General features: G+C 29.3%; 4 protein-coding genes across 4 annotated transcripts; 2 read left to right on the top strand and 2 right to left on the bottom strand.

Annotated features, from left to right (window-relative positions):
- Positions 1-2,037: 2,037 nt before the first annotated feature.
- On the top strand, positions 2,038-10,716 carry MKS88_003261 (uncharacterized protein; the record flags this gene model as incomplete). Its single annotated transcript, XM_067216337.1, has 4 exons — positions 2,038-3,207; positions 3,379-10,046; positions 10,454-10,532; positions 10,675-10,716. 4 exons carry the CDS (start codon positions 2,038-2,040, stop codon positions 10,714-10,716), a joined length of 7,959 nt encoding a protein of 2,652 aa, XP_067072994.1.
- Positions 10,717-11,659: 943 nt separating this feature from the next.
- On the bottom strand, positions 11,660-12,394 carry MKS88_003260 (purine nucleoside phosphorylase; the record flags this gene model as incomplete). Its single annotated transcript, XM_067216336.1, has 1 exon — positions 11,660-12,394. One exon carries the CDS (start codon positions 12,392-12,394, stop codon positions 11,660-11,662), a length of 735 nt encoding a protein of 244 aa, XP_067072993.1.
- A 1,508-nt stretch (positions 12,395-13,902) lies between these two features.
- Positions 13,903-16,325, bottom strand: MKS88_003259 (GTP-binding protein YihA1; the record flags this gene model as incomplete). The annotated part of the gene is made up of 6 exons (XM_067216335.1): positions 13,903-14,172; positions 14,401-14,676; positions 14,973-15,065; positions 15,309-15,407; positions 15,728-15,816; positions 16,274-16,325. The coding sequence occupies 6 exons, from the start codon at positions 16,323-16,325 to the stop codon at positions 13,903-13,905; spliced, it is 879 nt and encodes a 292-aa protein (XP_067072992.1).
- Positions 16,326-17,452: 1,127 nt separating this feature from the next.
- On the top strand, positions 17,453-18,593 carry MKS88_003258 (mitochondrial import inner membrane translocase subunit TIM16; the record flags this gene model as incomplete). The annotated part of the gene is made up of 2 exons (XM_067216334.1): positions 17,453-17,536; positions 18,303-18,593. 2 exons carry the CDS (start codon positions 17,453-17,455, stop codon positions 18,591-18,593), a joined length of 375 nt encoding a protein of 124 aa, XP_067072991.1.
- Positions 18,594-19,683: the final 1,090 nt, after the last annotated feature.

The following is a 19,683-nucleotide window of genomic DNA, read 5'->3' as shown; positions in this document are numbered from 1 at the left end:
TGCTATTTTTTTTTTTTTTTTTTTTTTTCCTTTTTTATTTACCATCATTTGAGATGGTTACCATTTGACAATTGTTAAAACATTGATAATTCTATTTTAGCATTTTAATTTGTTATCTTATGCTTTTTTAATTCTTCTTTTTTATATTTTTCATTGTTTTGTTTCAACCAATCAGACAAAAAAGAAAAAAGACTTCACATTGGGTAAAAGTGGGATTGAGTTAAATGTGTATTTTTTACACTAAAAACAGAACAAAAAAAATGTAAACATATATAAAGAAAAAATAAAGAAAAAAATAAAGAACAAAAAAAAAAAAAAAAAAAAAAAAAAAAAAAAAAAAAAAAAAAAAAAAAAAAAAAAAAAAAAAAAAAAAAAAAAAAAAAAAAAAAAAAAAAAAAAAAAAAAAAAGAAACACGTATTTTTTTACATTTAAGCAATATGAATGTTTAACTGTGAAATACATATATATAAAAAAAAAAAAAAAAAAATTATCATATTTTGCTTACTCACACTTCGCTATGGTAAACAACAAAGCTTTAAAAAAATGTATATAATAACATAATAGTAACAGATAAAAGAATGCATTAAATAATGCCTATTATGTGTAAGAAATTTTAGGTAGTAACTACAACATAACACACGATCAGCAGGTATGAAGCAGTATATGCATATAAATGTATACATATATATATATACATTGATGTACGAGAAAAAGATAAACAAAAATATCAAAATATGCTCAAGCGGTATGCTCCTACTCATATTTGTTGAAGAGCAACGTAGGGGTGCGTATATATATATATATATCACCAACAAATGGCATATTTAAAAAAAAAAAAAACAAAAATTTTGAAAAATTATTTAATGTGAAATGTACACTTTTTTTTTTTTTTTTTGTTTCCTCATCAAATGAAGAACAGCACAGCAGTTTTTTCTCTTAGTTGTATCTTTCCATTTTATTGTTTTAATTAATGTTTGTAAATTTTTAGCATTTTAACTGGACTGGAAGTTTTCGCTAGTTTCATTTTTATGCTTTTTTTTTTTCCACATTTGTTTTTCATTTTCATTTCGTTTCATTTTCTTTTCATTTCATTTCGTTTCATTTTCTTTTCATTTCATTTCGTTTCATTTTCTTTTCATTTCATTTCGTTTCATTTCGTTTCATTTCATTTCATTTCGTTTCATTTCATTTCGTTTCATTTCGTTTCATTTCATTTATATTCTTTTTTTTTTTCCCTTTTCATATAACGGATGAAATGCAAATGCTTTTAACTTTTGTTCATTTTTGTTAATTAAAAAAAAAAAAAAATGACTGTTCAGAATTTTAGCAATTCCTATGTTTTTAAAAAATATACAAATGTTAATATAAAAGCATTTCGAAGTACTGTTACGCAGTAGAAGAGCGAAAAAGAGAATCAAAACAAAGCAACGTGGTAAAGCAGCTAAGCGGTTAGAAAGGTATGAGAGTAACCAAGTGGAGCAAACAAATAAAAAATTATGTTTTTCCAAGAAGTACGGTTGAAGATGCCTTGTTAACGTGTTACACGGATAAACCCGGAAACACATAATATAAGTCTTGAGGTTGTTTTTGTTGACTGCTTAGCAAAATAAGCAAAATAAACAAAAATAAAGCGAAACTGAAAGAGCCAGCTGTGCCATATAAACCGCAGAGGAAGTAGTGCCATTTGCTTTTCCTACTGTACAGGATGTGTATTGCGCGTGTTGCGCATATCGACCTTATTATTCATTCGTATATTTTTGATCGTTTGTAAATTTGTTCATACATATGCATACATGCGTACATACATACATACGTACTTACATGCATACTCACATACATACATACTTACATGCGTACATACATACATACATACGTACTTACATGCGTACATACATACATATATACATACGTACTTACATGCATACTCACATACATACATATTTTTAATATATTTTGTTTTCTTTTATTTTACGTTTTGTTGTACTTGTGCGTGCGCGCGCGATCCCATTGGCGAACTTGCAGTAAAGAATAAAATAATGATAGACATAAGAATTGAGGAAGTGAGAAATTCGAGCGAAATAGATCATTGTGAGTGTTGTAATTTATTAAATGAAAAGAGCATCGAGTTTGTTATTATAAAAAATAAAGACTTATATATTTATAAGTTTGATAAAAAGAAAAAAATAAATTATTTATTTTATGAAACTAAATTAAATGCAGCTGTTATAAAATTAGTTACATTAAAAAATGTCTTTCAAAATAAAAAAAAGAAAAATATTTTTTCGGGAATTTTATTAATTTATAAAAATTTGCATTTCATCATTTATAAATATAAGAAAAGTCTTAACTCCTTAGTTGTTGTTTTAAGACATACCTTTATAAAAGAAGATAAATTCCAATCCTTATTTTATAGCCTTCCGCATGCAGTTAACTATACACATAATTATGAAAAAAGGAAATACAATAGGAATGGCATCCAGGGGGCGGGAGTAAAAAAAAAAAAAAGAACAAAAAGGGGTAGCAGTGGAGGTGGTAGCAGTAGCAGTAGCAGTAGCGGTAATGGAAGTATCCACAATTGTAGTAAAAGGCAAAAATTAGTTCCCACTTCCTACAAACTTGTCAGTTTAAAAAAAAAAAAAAAAAAAATCAAGATATTGAACCTATTGACAAACAGTAACATAAGCAGAAGTAATACCTCAAATTTCACTTCAGATTGGAAGAATAATCGTGCACATAAAAAAAAGAGCAGTTCGCATGATGACAAGTGTTACAACGACGAACATATGTTTCATCTTAATTTCAACCAAAATAGTAACAACAAAAGTAGAAGAGAACGTCGAAGCTTCCATTTTTTAGATAGTTTTTATTCATTAAAATTTAAAAAGAGAAAGAAATATAAAAAGTGCAGTGCAAACTTTTGTAATTTCCATATATCTTTTTCATATGATTTTAAAACTGTATATACCTTTTTTTATACGACGAGAGAGAAAAAGCAAATCAGCATAGAAAAATGTAGTAACGAAAAAGGACGTAAACATGCAGACATTGTAGGAGGTAGAGATATCAACACGAACTACTTTTCCACAGATCTATTTTTGGAAAATGTTACTACAGTTAGTTTAGAACAAATTTACAAGAATTTCATTTTTGTGAAAAAAATTTTTTTTTACGCGGACAGCGCCCACATATTACTTCAGAACGATGCGGTAAGGAAAAGGGAGCGACAAAGCTAGAAAGAAAATGTGCAAACGTGTGTATATATACATGTATACATAAATAATATGCATGATTACCTGCTTATGTGTATATAAATATGCGATATTGCGTGTACATATGTTTGGCGCACGCCATTTTCTGCCCCTCCCCCCTTTCCGCAGGTGAACATAGGACACACGAAGCTGGAAGACCTGGGTTTGAAACTGCTGATCGTAAAAATAGAAAAGGATAAATTGGACGTGGTTAATTTTATAAAAGACTTCCCGAATGATATACTGGACATCCTGAGAGTGCAAAACATCCTTATATGTGTATGTTACGATTATGTGTACATTTTAAATTTAAATAACTATAAGAAAATAATTTATTTTTTTAATAAAAGTTGTTATATGAATAATATTTTTCAGTTAATAAAAAACAATTGTTTGTTTTATGATTACTCATATTTAAATACAACTTTTAAAAAATTCTATTTATACTATAAAAAAAAAAAAATATTTATTTTAAGTAAAAATTGTATCATAGAAGGAAATTTATCAAAAAATTTTAATGATTTAATAAACTTAATTAAATGGAAAAAAACGCATATTTTTAAATATACCTTAACAAGGTCAGCTATTTTTTCTCTTCACAAGGATGTGTATTTTTTATGTTGTTATGATGGTATATGTGGAAGGGCAGATATTACTGTGTTAAGAAAACAGAATAACAGAAAAGTAAAATATGTGAAGGGGAATAAAAGGAATGATTTGATACTGTTAAATCGTCGGAAAAGAAAGTTAGCAACAGTATTATTAAATTCTTCAAAAAAAAAAAAAAAATGGAAAAAGGATTTTTGTCCGGACCGTCCAAATTTAACCTGTACAAGTAATGACAAAAAATACAAATGTTCAGAAAATAGCGAAGGAGAGAATTCTTTAAAAACAGATAAAATTGAGGTGGAAAAAAATGCGTTATGTAAAAAGGAGATACCACCATTTATTCGTCAAAAGAGGAACGAAAAAAAATGCAAAAAAGATGAAAAATTCCGAAAAGGCAAAAAACAAAGGAAATACAGAAAAGTCAGAAAAGTCAGAAAATTCAGAAGAAACAACAATTTCTTGTTTGATTTACTCAACTATTTAAATAAAAATGTAAACGTTAATGAATACACGAGGGAGCTCAACAACAACAAGTACAACCTCTTGTTTAAAAAGTACAAAAATAAAATAAAAATGCTCGAAAATAATTTCTCTAGAATTAACGCGCAGGGGATCATAGAGTACTCCTCCCCGCTGTTCATTTTGAAGAAGAAAAAAAAAAGCAAAAAAAAAATAGAAATGAATGTAGATAAGGAAAATGCAAATGGAAGAGGAGTCGGTAGTGAAAACGGACGAGGAAATTATGGCAGCACAGCTGATCTTTTGTCGCAGGAAGAGGGAAAAGAAAATGAGAACAGAACGGGAAAAGGCAACAAATACCAAATGAAAAATGGAAAAATTATCCTCATGGACAAAATTAGAGTTAAGGGATTGCTAACTGACTTGTGTAAGTTAAACGAAGAAGGAAACTCACTAGCTAAAAGCATCTATTTTGCTCTTGTTGGATGTAAGCAACATAGCACAATAGAAAAAGTATTCTTCCAAATTCCACTAGTCCATAAATTGGACCTATTGTTTGAGGAAGCGGTTACCATAACAAATGTATGCTTCGCAGAAAGGAAGAAAAGAAAAAAAGAAGGAAAAAAAAAAAAGAAAAAAAAAGAAAAAGCTCTTTTTCAGTATGTTTTAATTACTTTGGAAAAAAAAATGAATGGGGAAAAAGGGAAGAATCAAATAAAATATTCTACGGAAAATACTAATAAGTTAAATGCAGTTATTACCATTCATGAGGAGGATAAACCTGTTCAAAAAAATTGTAAAAATAGAGAGTGTATTTTGTTTTGTATATACAACATTTCATTTTTAAAAAGGAAGAAAGCATGGGAATATTATGCTATTTATGAAAATAGTAAAATGAAGAGATGTTTTTTGCTAAGGCAGTTTTCCAAAAACATGTGGATGTATCGCTCCGATATCGGTGTTGTTAACCACGATGTTGTAATTAGTAATAACTTTTTTGACGATGCGCTCAATGATGTTAATTATTCGGATGGTTATTCAGACACGGGGGAAGAGCAGCAGGACGGGCGAAAGGAACAAGAGGGTGAAGCGGCGGATGAAGAAGTGGGTGAAGAGGGGACGACAGAAGGAACTGCATCCAAATTAGCGATCGAAAGAGGAAACTGCAGTTGCGATAATTTTCTAACCAATGCTATGGGTGCACATATGAAAGGTGAGGATATATACGGAAAAGTTATCTACATATTCACGAAGGAAGAGGAGGAAGTCGTCATAGAGGACGGAGTTGACACAGAGTATGAAACTTTCTTAGAGGAGGACTCGCAGTTGACGGGAAAAGAAACCGTCGAAGAGTGTTTACAATTTTTTAAAAATTTTCATTTTCTTTTCTTCAGCATTAGAGATATAGAAATGTATTTAAGGATGGTCTATGTTCCGCATATCGTAATGCACGAAGAGGATAAATATGAAGAAAAGAAGATGCATTTAGCTACTCATATGAAGAAGTTTACTTCTTTTTTGAACGAGCTAAAAGATAGACATCCGTTTGTATATAACGAAATAAAGACGGTTGAACATATTTTGATATGTAGACTGCTCGACTTTTTTTTATCTGAAAAAAAGGAGCAGAAGACGACGCAGATGAGGATGATGAAGAAGAAGAGTTCATTAAATTTAGAGGAATGCTGCATAGCTTTATTAAATTTTAACCATATATTAATACAAGTTTGCAAAAATGAAATAAATCTACTTTTATATGAAAATACATATATATTAATAAAAAAAATAAATCTACAAAATGTTGTTCTGTCGTGTAAATTAGTGAATAGGTACTTAATCCTTCTACAGGAAAATTGTACCTGTTCTGTATTCATATTTGACAGTGATGCAATAGCAAAAATTGTCGAAAAAATTTTGAAACTAAATTCTATTTGTAATTTGTGCATATTACATTGTTTGATACATGATTATAAAGGACAGCATTTGAACATATTTCATTTTATTAATTTTTTAAAATGTCATGTTTTAAAAAATTATTATTCTCAATATTATGACAATGTTCATGAAAAGGGATATATTTCTACACTTTTTAAAATAAAAAATATGACCATGTTTCATAATTTTTTAAAAAAGTATGACCATGTAAATGTGGATAATATACTTACTCCTTATACACACATAAATAATATTCGTTGTATTTCTGTTCTTAAAAAAAAAGCGGATAGCTATCTGTGCTTTTTAAACAATGAATATAATTCCTTTCAAATTTTTAATTTGGACCAGACACAAACAATTTTTAAAAGCAATTCTTTGTTATGTGTTCCCAAGTTTGTGTACAACTGCGTGAAAAAGAAGGGGACCATAAAAGGGGAAATAAACAAGACCGAAAGAGAAAAGATAAATTTCTTAAACATATATAATAAGGAAAAAATAGTAAACATTTTTTTTTTCAAGTTGGGCATGGATTATATCCTAATTATTTTTTTAACTGGAAGACCTATATTAATATACAAAACATTTGTTCCCATAACAGACTTTAAAAAATTAAAATTTAAAATAATTATTCACAAGTATGTTCAACCGTTAATTAGCAATATTTATTTTTTGAAAGAAGACAATTCTGTTAAGCTAAACAGTTCAACAGTAGTTGTTACCACTTCAACGGATAAGCATGAATTGAACAATGGATGTTATGTACTACTCGATGGTCAGAATTTTATTAACTGTTCAGGTGAAAATAGGGGAAAAAATAGGGGAAAAAATAGGGGAAAAAATAGGGAAATAATGAAGGGGCGGAATAAGTTGGGAAAAGAAAAAAGTATTGTTAAAAATTGTATAATTGTGTATCCACATATTAATATGGAGAATATAACCATACATGATGTCTCGGATGGCAATAAGGAAGGAGCTCATGGTGAAAAGATAACAAGATTGATGAAACAGTATCACACAAATTTTCCTCTTTTGCTTTTGTCAAATTATAAGGGAAAATTATTTATTCATAGTGTGGACAATGAAAAACTGAAAGGCGGTCGGATTATTGGTAGTAATGATTGGAACTATAGGTATACCAGTATGAATTGTGATATTGCCAATTATGCTAATGGTAATAGTATTAATTGTAGTAATCGAGACGATGGTACAACGAATGTGTTAAGGAGGTGGTATAAAAAGTTGGAGGGTAGAAACGATTGTGAGACTAACATGGACTATGTTAAAGGTATAATACAAATTGATAACAATGAATTCATAAGTTTTTCAAATAAATGCTTTCACATATTTAGTATAAATGATAAGGAATGCAATTATGTTGATGTGAAGAGATACAATCATTCCAGTAGTTCTGGGCAGCCCAACTATTGCGACGAGGTAGAATTAAAAACTGAAGTTACTAATGTGATAAGTGAAGCCTGCTCCTTTTCTTTCCAGTGTACATACAGTAACGTAAATTTCGTACAAGTACGAAATAATTTACTTTTTTTAAAAAGGAATAAGTTAATTAATCTATCCATCAATGATGATATTATTTCGAAAACGTTTGTTACCCACCCTTACATTTACAAGTTTTGTGTTTCTAAATATGAATATATTTTAAAAAAAGCAAGGAAAAGAGGGAGGAAAGGGGAAAAAAGGGCAATCCACAAAGGGGGCAAATGTGTAGATCAACTCGATAAGAACGCGGATAAGAACGTAGATAAGAACGCGGATAAGAACGCGGATAAGAACGTAGATAAGAACGCGGATAAGAACGTAGATAAGAACGTAGATAAAGACGTGGTTAGAGAAATGGCCGCAGAGTTGGACAAGAAGTGGGGTGACGGAGTGAATAATGGGAACTTGGAAAATACACGTGCAATCTGCAGGAACCGCCGAACTCTGCATACTGCGCAGGAGTGCAGAGTAACGTATGGTAAGATCGTGTGTGCAGTTGTTCGAATAAAGTATGATGAATATGATTGCTTAAAAAAATTATTAAAAAAGAGGTTAAACATTCAAAAGGAGGAACTGAAGAATAATACCATATATGCAAATGAAGAAGTGCAATGTGTTCCTAATGTATACCTGAACGACTGCATTAACAGTCAATATACACACAAAGTAAAAAGTTTTTTAAGTGGACAAGCAGAGGATACTAACACACTGGATGATGAAAAGGCAATAAGAAAGAATAATAAATTAATTCAATCAGTGAAAACTTTTGCAAAATATTATAAACTATTGTTATTTCATGAAAATAGTAAAAATGTGTATGGTTATTACATTTTTGAGCATAGTGAAGAAATTCAATGTATATCATTCGGATGTTTAGATGATAGAGAATTCATTTATGTAGGGACAGGTCTTAACATTAATGAACGTATTGAAACTCAAGGAAATATTTACATATTTGATTTTAGCAAGATATTTGTAAGGTATAATGAAAGCGAAAGGGGGCAGTATTTACACAAACATGATGTGGGCTCAGAAATTCTTAGCAGCACGAACCATGAGGGTAATAGGAACATTGAAATGGTGGGAAGTTCTACTAATAACGATATTATAAAAGTGGATAGATCCAAAGCTGTTGCAAGCACCTTGTTAGAAAGCGAACACAACTTTGAGGTGAGTAATGAAAAGGGGGGAAATGTTTTGGGAGATACTGCAAATGGAGGAAGCGAAGCGGATAATAATGAAAAGGTGGGAAGCACTCCGGATGGTAATGTAAACAGCTTGACTGATGGTGGGGAGAAAAGGGGAAAATTAGTTTTGCACATGAAGAAGACATATAACAGCTGTGTTACGCAGATTTATCCATTTTATTTTTACAGTAACATTGGCAATAGCAGTATCAATATGAATAGCAGTGGCAATATGAGTAGCAGTATCAATATGAGTAGCAGTGCCAATATGAGTAGAAGTACCAGTAATAGTAACATGAATTACAAAAATGGCGGCAGAACTGAACAGGGAGAAATTCTAACTGTTGAGGATAAATACTGTAAAGATAATAATAAAAATATAGTAAACTGGATTAGCGGAAAAAACAGGCACAATAATATGATGAGTACATGCTACTGCAATATTCTTCATTGCATAAACTCAAAATTATATATTCATGAAGTGAATGAAAATGACTTTACAAAAGGTGCTTTTATTGACAACAATTTTTTTATTAGTGATATTAAAATAGTGAGAAATTTTATTATTATTGCTGATTTGTATAAAGGTATTTATATAAATATGTATAATTATGAACAACAATATGATAGCCGAAGCATTATATCCATATCAAAAACATTCTACAGCTATAATTTAAATATATTATGTTGTCATTATATAATTTTTAATTCCTACATCTCTATTATTGCAATGGATGTGTACAACAATTTCTTCATATTTTCGTATAAAAATTGTCAAGATATTGACCATCTCTATATATTTAATTATTTTAACTTTAATAGAAGAATTATTAAATTTATTAATCTTTTGCACACAAATCAAAAATCAAATTCAGTCATGTCCATTTCAAATGATGGAAGCATTCATCTCTTTCATCCAGTGAACAAGAAAATTTTCCTTTTCTTTAAAGAGATTTATAAAATCTCAAAAAAGTACATTTTCCCAAACTTAGCGTTAAATGTGTACGCAGATATGAAACCTGACTTTTTCATCCAGTCCATATTGCTCAATCTGCATAAAAGATCGGACAGTTTTTTGGTAAAAAATGTTTTATTTGATGATTTGTTAAGGTAAAAATGGAGCAAGAGAAAAAAAAAAAAAAAAAAAAAAAAGCTAGTTAGCTAGTTAGCTAGTAATTTTAAAACGAAAAATTAACAGCATGTTGGCGAAGTAGCAACGTAACATATTGACGCAGTGAAAAAAGGGGTACTAAGGTCTTTTCTTCGGAAATAGGCACATTCACACAAAACTGCCATACATGTTCGCTTATGCAATTTTTATTGGGTTTTCCTTTTTCCTTTTCCTTTCTCCTTTTCCTTTTTCGTTTTATTTTTTCGTTTTATTTATTATTTATTTTTTTTTTTTCTAATATTTAATTTTTAATGTTTATTTTGCATTTCACGTTGTGCATTTCTCATTTTCCATTTCATGTTCCGCGTCTCACACTTTTACACATTTTCTTCTCTCCTCTATGCAGACAAATTCCTTTTTACTCCTGCGAGGTTTTATATGAACTATTTTGCAAAAAGGCTAACCTGCTTATCCACATAACGATAGTAATAGAGCAAAACGAATTCGCATCCTTTCCATTTTAATTTACGTTACGTATTTTGCCATTGTGTCATTACGCAATTTTTCAATTTTTCAATTTTTCGATTTTTCAATTTTTCGATTTTTCAATTTTTCCTTCTTTTTCAGGGAGAGTTGTTGAACGAGTTGCACTCATTGAGCGAAAAGTAAACCGGCTTTTGTTTTAACACGGACATTGGATTTTTTTTTTTTTTTTTTTATTTTGTATAATACCATTTATAATATGCCTTATGGTTAAAATGTATATTCAAATTGACTATTCAAATTGACTATTCAAAATGCCTATTCAAAATGTCTATTCCTATATATTTATTTAAAAATTATAATTTGGTGTATGTTACCGCAGAACGAATTTTAATTAAAAATTTTAAAAGTTTGAACTATTGTGTAAGGGTATATATAACTCTAATGCAAAGACAGTAAGTGCTTCTTATTCAAGCACTGCTGACTGGACCACGTCATCCTTGGTGCAGAACATGTATGTTCAAGCGTAAATACGTGCTAAAATATACGTACGCATGTATGTTCAAGCATAAATACGTGCTAAAATGCCCATGCGCATTTATATATGCACATATGCGTATATACATGATATGTGTTATAAAACTATAAATACGCTGGAATTTCCCCCTCCATGGAGTGGTGAGGTGGGAGTGGAGTAATAGGTGCATATTATGTGAAAAGAAAAAAAAAAAAAAAATAGCTAAATGTATGGGGGTTATGAAGAGCTCATGTTTCGCTTCTATATCTCCCAGTGTGCACATATGCACAAGTATTAACACGGTATAGATATTCACACATGCACAAGTATTAACACGGTAGAGATATTCACACATGCACAAGTATTAACACGGTAGAGATATTCACACATGCACAAGTATTAACACGGTAGAGATATTCACACATGCACAAGTATTAACACGGTAGAGATATTCACACATGCACAAGTATTAACACGGTAGAGATATTCACACATGCACAAGTATTAACACGGTAGAGATATTCACACATGCACATATTAAAGCATACAAATATTTGCACTCATTCTTCCTCTAAACTGATAAACGTAGCTCAAGTAACTACACCCTCCGTCCTAATATTTTTTGGCCAATTGTGCACACGCATTAAGAGAAATTTTAATCATATTTTCTAACCTATCGGGTACTAAATTGTTGTCAAAATCTCCTTCATCCCATTTTAAAGGACAACCATCAACAATGAAGATTCCACCTGTTTTTACTTTTCTTAATGTACCCATAACCATGAGAGTAGCAACCTCCATTTCTACAACAGCCACATTTGCCTTAGAATAATCTTCTAGTCTTGTTGGAATAATCTTATGTGGATAATATAAGTCTGATGAAAGGCTAATACCATTGAATACAGGTACATTCAATTCTTGTGCGCACTTATTTAACGTGGCATATACTTCATAATCAGCAACAGCTGGGAAATCAGAATATATTAATAAATGAGAAACTCTATCTTCTCTTACAGCAGCATTACATATACATATATCACCTCTTTTCATTAAACCAGGTTGAAGTGAACCACAAGAACCTGCACGTATTATTACTTTTGCTCCATTATTCATTAATTCTTCAAAACATATTGCACAACCTGCTGATCCAACTCCATGACTTACACATAAAAACTTCTGACCTTTATAATGACATTCACAACTTTTATACTCTCTATTATATGCCAAATCAATATATGAATCACATAATAATTTTACTTTGTCAACTCGACCTGGATCACCTACTACTAAAACAATGGGGGTCGTTTGTTCCTTTGTTAATTTTATATGCCTCTGTGGTTCACTCATCTTTTCAAAAATGAAAAAAAATTAAAAACTTAAAAAATAGGATTTGTACGATTTGTACGATTTGCACGATTTGTACGATTTGTACGATTTGTACGATTTGTACGATTTGTACGATTTGTACGATTTGCACGATTTATGCGATTTTTTTAAAATGCCTGGAATTACTTGTACTCGATTTAAATAAATAATATTTGCAGCGTCCGCAAAAAGGCATGCAAAAGATATATAGTCTCTGATCGGTAAGTGTTATATATGCACGAATGATGAGAATACTACTCGTAAATATTGTTTGTTTTGTTTTATTATTCAAAGGGAGGAGGGATAATATATATATTTTTTTTTTAAACTACTGCTTTTAATTTGCTAAATGGAATAAAAACAAAGGAGGAGTGAAACAAAAAGTGAAACGCGAAGCGAAATGATGTGGCAAAATGATCAGTGAAATATAACTTGACAAAATGTTAAACAAAATGACGTGTTAAAATAAAATCATAAGTAAAATATAACCTGAAAAAAATGCAAAGCTCAGTAGGAAAAAAAGCATAACTTCAATAATTATTTTCACTTGACCAACCACCAATCAGCTGACCTGAAAATGTAGCTCATAGAAACGTTATAAAAAAAAAAAAATAAAATAAAATAATAATTTGCATATCTATACATTCTCGATAGCTAATAAAAAAAAAAAAAAAAAAGTACATATATATATAACACATACAATACGATCGTACAGTATATATATTATACACACCGTATATATATATATATATATATATATAAACGCATACATATGCAAAATATAGCCGGCCCCTTTCTTTAAAAAAAGTACTATGTAGGAACATGAACTCTCTTAACCTACTTTCACTTAACGTGCATTAAACCGTTAATTATATAAATCAGTGTATGCAGGAAAGGAATGATTTTTCCCCAAAGTGGTGGCTGTGCTCTTTGCAAGAAAAAGAACGTCAGCGGGGTTAACTCAAAAATTGAAAATTAATAATTAACAAATGAAATTTTAAAAATTAAAATTGAAAATTAAAATATTAACAAATAAAAATTAACAAGTTGACAAATTAACAAGTTGACAAATTAACAAACTAATTGATATAAAGGTAATTATGCTTATGAGTTAAAAAAAAAAAAAAAAAAAAAGTCAATCACTTAAACAAGCACGTAAACAAATGCATATGCAAGAGAACAAACAAAAGAATAACGTATACTCAAATTCTGTTAAAACCCGTTGAACGGGATTAAAACATTAAACGAAAAAATAAAAAATGTAGATGGGTTACCCAATATATAGGATACACAGCTGTCAAAGTTCACCTTAATTTTTTTTTTTTTTTTTTTTTAAATACCATACATACACCTATGTGCATAATATATATAGAGGGCTAATTTACATATACAAAACCCACGTGTGCCGTGTGTTTATCTTGCGTATAACTTTTGTTTAATTTAATTGATACGACAACGCTATTCGTCAAGTAGTGAACACGTCCATTCATTCACTTCATCACTTCGTTATTTCTTCTATTCCTCTCGTTTAAGCTATCCATGGCTATTATACTCAAATTTGCGCGTAGCTCCTGAATGCCGAAATGCTTCAAACTAGAAACGTTGAACAAGTATTCATTTATATTGAATTCATACGTTTCTTTCTTTATATGAGTAGTACCCTTTTTATTACTACTACTCTCATTAAATACTTTTACTTTTTTTTTATAATTTTCAATGATGGAAAGGACTTTAATCATTATATTATGCAACTCGTGTGCCTGCAAAATAACAAAAGGGGACGGATAACATGCACGGCCTTCTCCATTCGCATGAACATGCATACAAATATACGTATATACGTAATAATGCATATATGCACATGTACCCACACAAACATCCGCACACACGTGTGTGCATATAATACACAAAGGGTTATGTACTGCTCAAGTGAAGCGATGTTTTCTCATATGAGTTATATCGTCAAATAGCTCAACGGTATTGTTTACTTTTAGTTTGTCAATCTTGGTAATTATTATTTGAAATGGAATTCTTTTTGTTATTAGCATATCTAATAAAACAAAATCATGTGGAGTAAACAATTCTGTACACTCGATTAAACATAAAGCACGTTTTAAATTTTTTGCTTTATTTAAATACTCTTCTATTAATATGGACCAATTATTTCGTAATTCTTTCGACACCTGTGCGTACCCGTAACCAGGCAGATCAACAATAGAAAGGTAACTCATCAAGTTGAAGACGAACAGGTGCCTCGTTCTGCCCTGCGTATGGCAATAAAAAATTGAATAAAAAAATATACATATACATACACGTATACATACACATACACGTACACGTACATATACACGTACATATACACGTACACATACACATATTCATACACCTATAGACACACTTATTCATTTTTATATCTCCGCTGGATGGGCATTTATATGCAGAAAGAATGTCGGCGGTAACTTTGCACAGCATATACAATGAAATGTGTTTACAAAGGAAACGCAAAGATATACATTTTTTTTTTTTTTTTTTTTTTTTTTTTTTTTTGAATGAACATTACTGGTGTTTTAGACGCCTGAGCAACATCCCTATAATTGAGGAGAGCATTTATTAGGCTCGATTTGCCCACGTTGGATCTCCCAAATATGGCAATCTATGTTTTATTTTAAAAAAAAAAAAAGGAACACATTGTTCATAATATCCATTTGATCATTTGTTCATTCGTTCATATTGTTCATGTTGTTCATATTGTTCATATTGTTCATATTGTTCATATTGTTCATATTGTTCATATGTTATTTATTTATTTTTCTAGCGAAAAATATATATTCTCCTTTTTTTAGTGTGTTTTGTTTTGCTTCTTTTTGCTCTGTTTCATTTTTTTGCAAAAATGTACTTGCGGGATGTTGGAGGGATTGTATTTGTGAATTGTTTGGGCTACATAAACAGGGTATGCAATAATTTTTGAACTAAAAATTAAATGACCTTTTTCGACCTGCAGAAAAAATGTTATGAACATGTGCATGTATTTATTTAATTACGTACTTATGTATGCACTGAATTTTGGGGGAAAAAAAAAAAAGAAAAAACAAAAAAAAAATTGTCATATTTTTAGTTTTGACATAAATTATTATGAGTCTTTTATTACAAAATTGTAAAATTAAAAATAGTGCATTTTAAAGTTGTGGGACATTAAACTCATTTTAGAAATTTCGCACACATCATAGGTATATAATATATATATATATATATATTATATATATATATATATATATATACATATATACATATATGCATATATATGCACAAGGGTACATTTTTGTCACTCAACCAGAAGGGTCTTTCCTCGGCGTTTAAAAAATTTATGTTAAGAAAGGGTTTGGCTAGATAAGGTGTTACTGTGCCTACATTAAGTGGAAAAGAATGGAAGAACATCATATGTAGTACGCGCCCATGTAGTATGCAATTATGCAGTGTGCAATTATGCAGTGTACAATTATGCAGTGTGCACATATGTACATGTAACAAGAAGATAATCACGATCGCGTATACATTAACTGCGCTATGTTTTCTTTAATACAGTTGTACGAGTGCAATAAACTCCTTATTCAAGTGCATAGAATTATAAAGAACGTATGCCCCTTCTTATTGTTGTTACCCTTCCGCAAAAAGGAAACATATTCGTTACACCAATAATTTTACTCATATAGCCGTTTTACTACAATTCGGGTAGTTGCTTACATACTCATGTACTCATATAGACGCGCACATAAATATATATACATATACACATATATACATACAAGTACATTTATGTACACATGCATACGTTAATGAGTTTTTCCTTTTTTCGTTAAGCACCTCCTGAAGCCAGCTTATTTTTGAAGAGCAACAATTTCGATTTACTTATCATTATATTTTCCACTTCTAAAAAAAAAAAAAAAAAAAAAAAAAAGAAAAAGAAAAAGAGAAAGAGAATGAGAAAAAGAAAAAGAAAAAGAAAAAGAACGAAAGAAGGAAGACCGTTTCGAAAGAAAAAACAACAAAAAAAATCGTAGAGGGAACAAAAAAAAAAAAAAAAAGATGAAAAAGGAAAAAATTGAAGAAAAATAAGAAGAAAAAAGAAAAAAAATGAGAAGAAAAAAGAAAAAAAATGAGAAGAAAAAAGAAAAAAAATGAGAAGAAAAAAGAAAAAAAATGAGAAGAAAAAATAAGAAAATTGAAAAGAAAAATTAAAGAAAAAAAAGAAAAAAAAAAAGAGCAAAAAAAGAGTAAAAAAAGCTGTGCGCAGCATACATTCACTACGAACAACAAATTAACAACTTTCCATAATTCACAATTATGTACGTTATTTTTGACAAAAAAAAAAAAAAAAAAAAAAAGTTGAACGTCAGTGTTTTCTTTTCTTTTTTATTTTTTTTATTCTATTAAACGAAAGAAAGCCGAATAACATTTTTGCTTAAATTGAAAAACAAAAATAGAAATTAACATAGAAATAAAAATATAAATATAAATAAAAATAGAAGTAAATAAAATAGCATAACATAACACTACGACATACTGAGTGAACATTTCATTTTAGCTGAACCTCTATTAAAGGAGAAATGGCAAAAGAAAAATATATACCATAATACATACATATATACAAACATATATACATACATATATACGTACATGTATACATACATATATACATACATTTGTACAAACATATATATATATATATATATATATATATATAATTACGTACACTTATATATGGTATGTATATTTATGCTGTTACTTTTTACAATTCATAAAACACGAGTTGGCTATTTTATATTGTAGCCCTTTTTGTAATTTAATTTTTTTTTTTTTTTCCTTCAACTTTATATGTTACAGCTTTTTTCCTTTCAAATGAATATTTTTAATAATGGCAATATTTATTATTATTATATGTATCAAATGATAGAAGTCAAATTTTTTTTTTTTTTTTTTTTTAAAGAATAGAGTAAATTCTTTCTTATAGTTAAATATTCTTTTAATTTGGGGAAATTAAAAATGTTACCCTTTAGACCACTAAGTCAATTTGTTTTTCAGTTTTTGATTATAACATCTACAGCATTGGGCAAAGCGTTCATACAAGTAATACTTTGGAGTTTGCTAATGTGTACATATGCATGTACATATGTTTGTACATGAATGTATAAAAATTTGTGCTTACGTGCATGCATACATACGTACTATCTAAAGAATAACAAAAAAAAAAAAAAAAAAAAAACTATCTTTCAGCCTATTTTCCATCTAACTTGCTAATACATAAAAGTTTATGATTTGTGTCCTATTTGAGTATGTTGCACTGTCAATACACGCTCTACCTAATATGTAACGTATTATACATACATACACATATACATACATACATACATGCATACACATATACATACATACATGCATACACATATACATACATACATACATACATACACATATACATACATACATACACATATACATACATACATACACATATACATACATACATACATACACGCGCGTCAATTGTGGGACATGCGTTAAAACGTGAAATCGCATATTTTTTTGTTGAAACGTATATTTACATTGTTATGAATAAGTGCTTGTCTTATGCTCTTAGTTTAGAGTGAATGAACACGTGTACAAAAACATGTTAAGCATAGTTGTATTTGTTTTTCTTACTGATTTGATCTTTACACATTATATGCATGAAACGCATGTACATGTGCATATTTATCTATGTATGTCCCTATGTGTGTGTATATACATATATATATTTATATATATGTGTATATATGTACACCCTTATGTATTTTCGTGGGTTTATATGGAAGCCTACATGAACATATTTCTCTTCGTGCACACTCCTCTACAGGCATACAAAGAAATCATAAAGAACAAACACAACACACACTTTATAAAAGAAAAGTATAACTCTTGTATGAACGTTGAAGAAGCTTTAAATATATTGAATTTAGACAAAAATAAAATATATAAAAAGTTAAGTAAAGAGGAATTGAAGTCATTAAAAGAAGAAATAAATAACAGGCACCTTGTTTTAAACAAATTAAATGAAAAGAGCGGACCATACAATGGTTCAGCTTATATACAGAAAAAAGCGCAGGTTGCAAAAGAAGTTTTGCTTCAGCATTTGAAGTTGCAATAAGGAAGAATTACGTTGTTTGGCTATCTTTGATATTTTATTTTATTTATTATTTTATATTTTGTTTTTTATTTTGTTTTATATTTTGTTTTATATTTTGTTTTTTATTTTGTTTTATATTTTGTTTTATATTTTGTTTTTTATTTTGTTTTATATTTTGTTTTATATTTTGTTTTTTATTTTGTTTTATATTTTGTTTTTTATTTTGTTTTTTATTTTGTTTTATATTTTGTTTTTTATTTTGTTTTATATTTTGTTTTTTTTTGTTCTCATTGAGGGATTTGCATTAGCATTGTTTTGTTTTTAGCAAAATTTTAATTAGTCTGTTATGCATAAGTGCATGGGTGTGTAAATGTACATATATGTATATATTTGTTTATTCGTATTTTTGTATATTTGTATATTAGTAAATTTGTTTATTCGTTTGTTCGTATGTTATCATATCTGCTTAATTTGCTTATTTGCTTTATCACGTACAATAAACGTGTACTTTTAAAAAAATATTGTTGACATAACTAATTGTAATGTATAAAATTATTATGTGTGCACGTGCAAACATATATGTGCATATACACATTACTAATACGTATCATTTACATTCTTCCAAAATAACATAGAAACAAAAAAGAAATGAATCTTTAAATAGGCAAATTATAAAATATGAGGACTCGATACGGCACCTTCTAAATATTTAAAATGAACGAATGAATGAACGAATGAATGAACGAATGAATGAACGAATGAATGGACGAATGAATGGACGAATGAAGGAACGAATGAATGGACGAATGAATGGACGAATGAAGGAACGAACGAATGAACGAATGAAGGAACGAATGAACGAATGAACGAATGAACGAATGAACGAATGAATGAATAAATAAATATAAAGTACATTGTTAACCATTTTGCGAATAAAATGCTTCACGTTAGTGCCTTATCTACTTATCCCCCAACGTTGCGTATGTACATGTACGTACACACATAACCACGTGCAAACGCTTCAGGCATGTATATGTACGCTTAAGTATATTTCTCTAATTCATTCCCGTTCGCGCGTTTAGAACGTGTCTCCCCTCCTTTTGACAATTTT

The sequence above is a fragment of the Plasmodium brasilianum genome, chromosome 10, assembly GCF_023973825.1.
Source record: "Plasmodium brasilianum strain Bolivian I chromosome 10, whole genome shotgun sequence".
NCBI lineage: Eukaryota > Apicomplexa > Aconoidasida > Haemosporida > Plasmodiidae > Plasmodium > Plasmodium brasilianum.
Note: the sequence above shows the minus strand (reverse complement) of the source record. Positions and strands in the feature narration are given on the sequence as shown.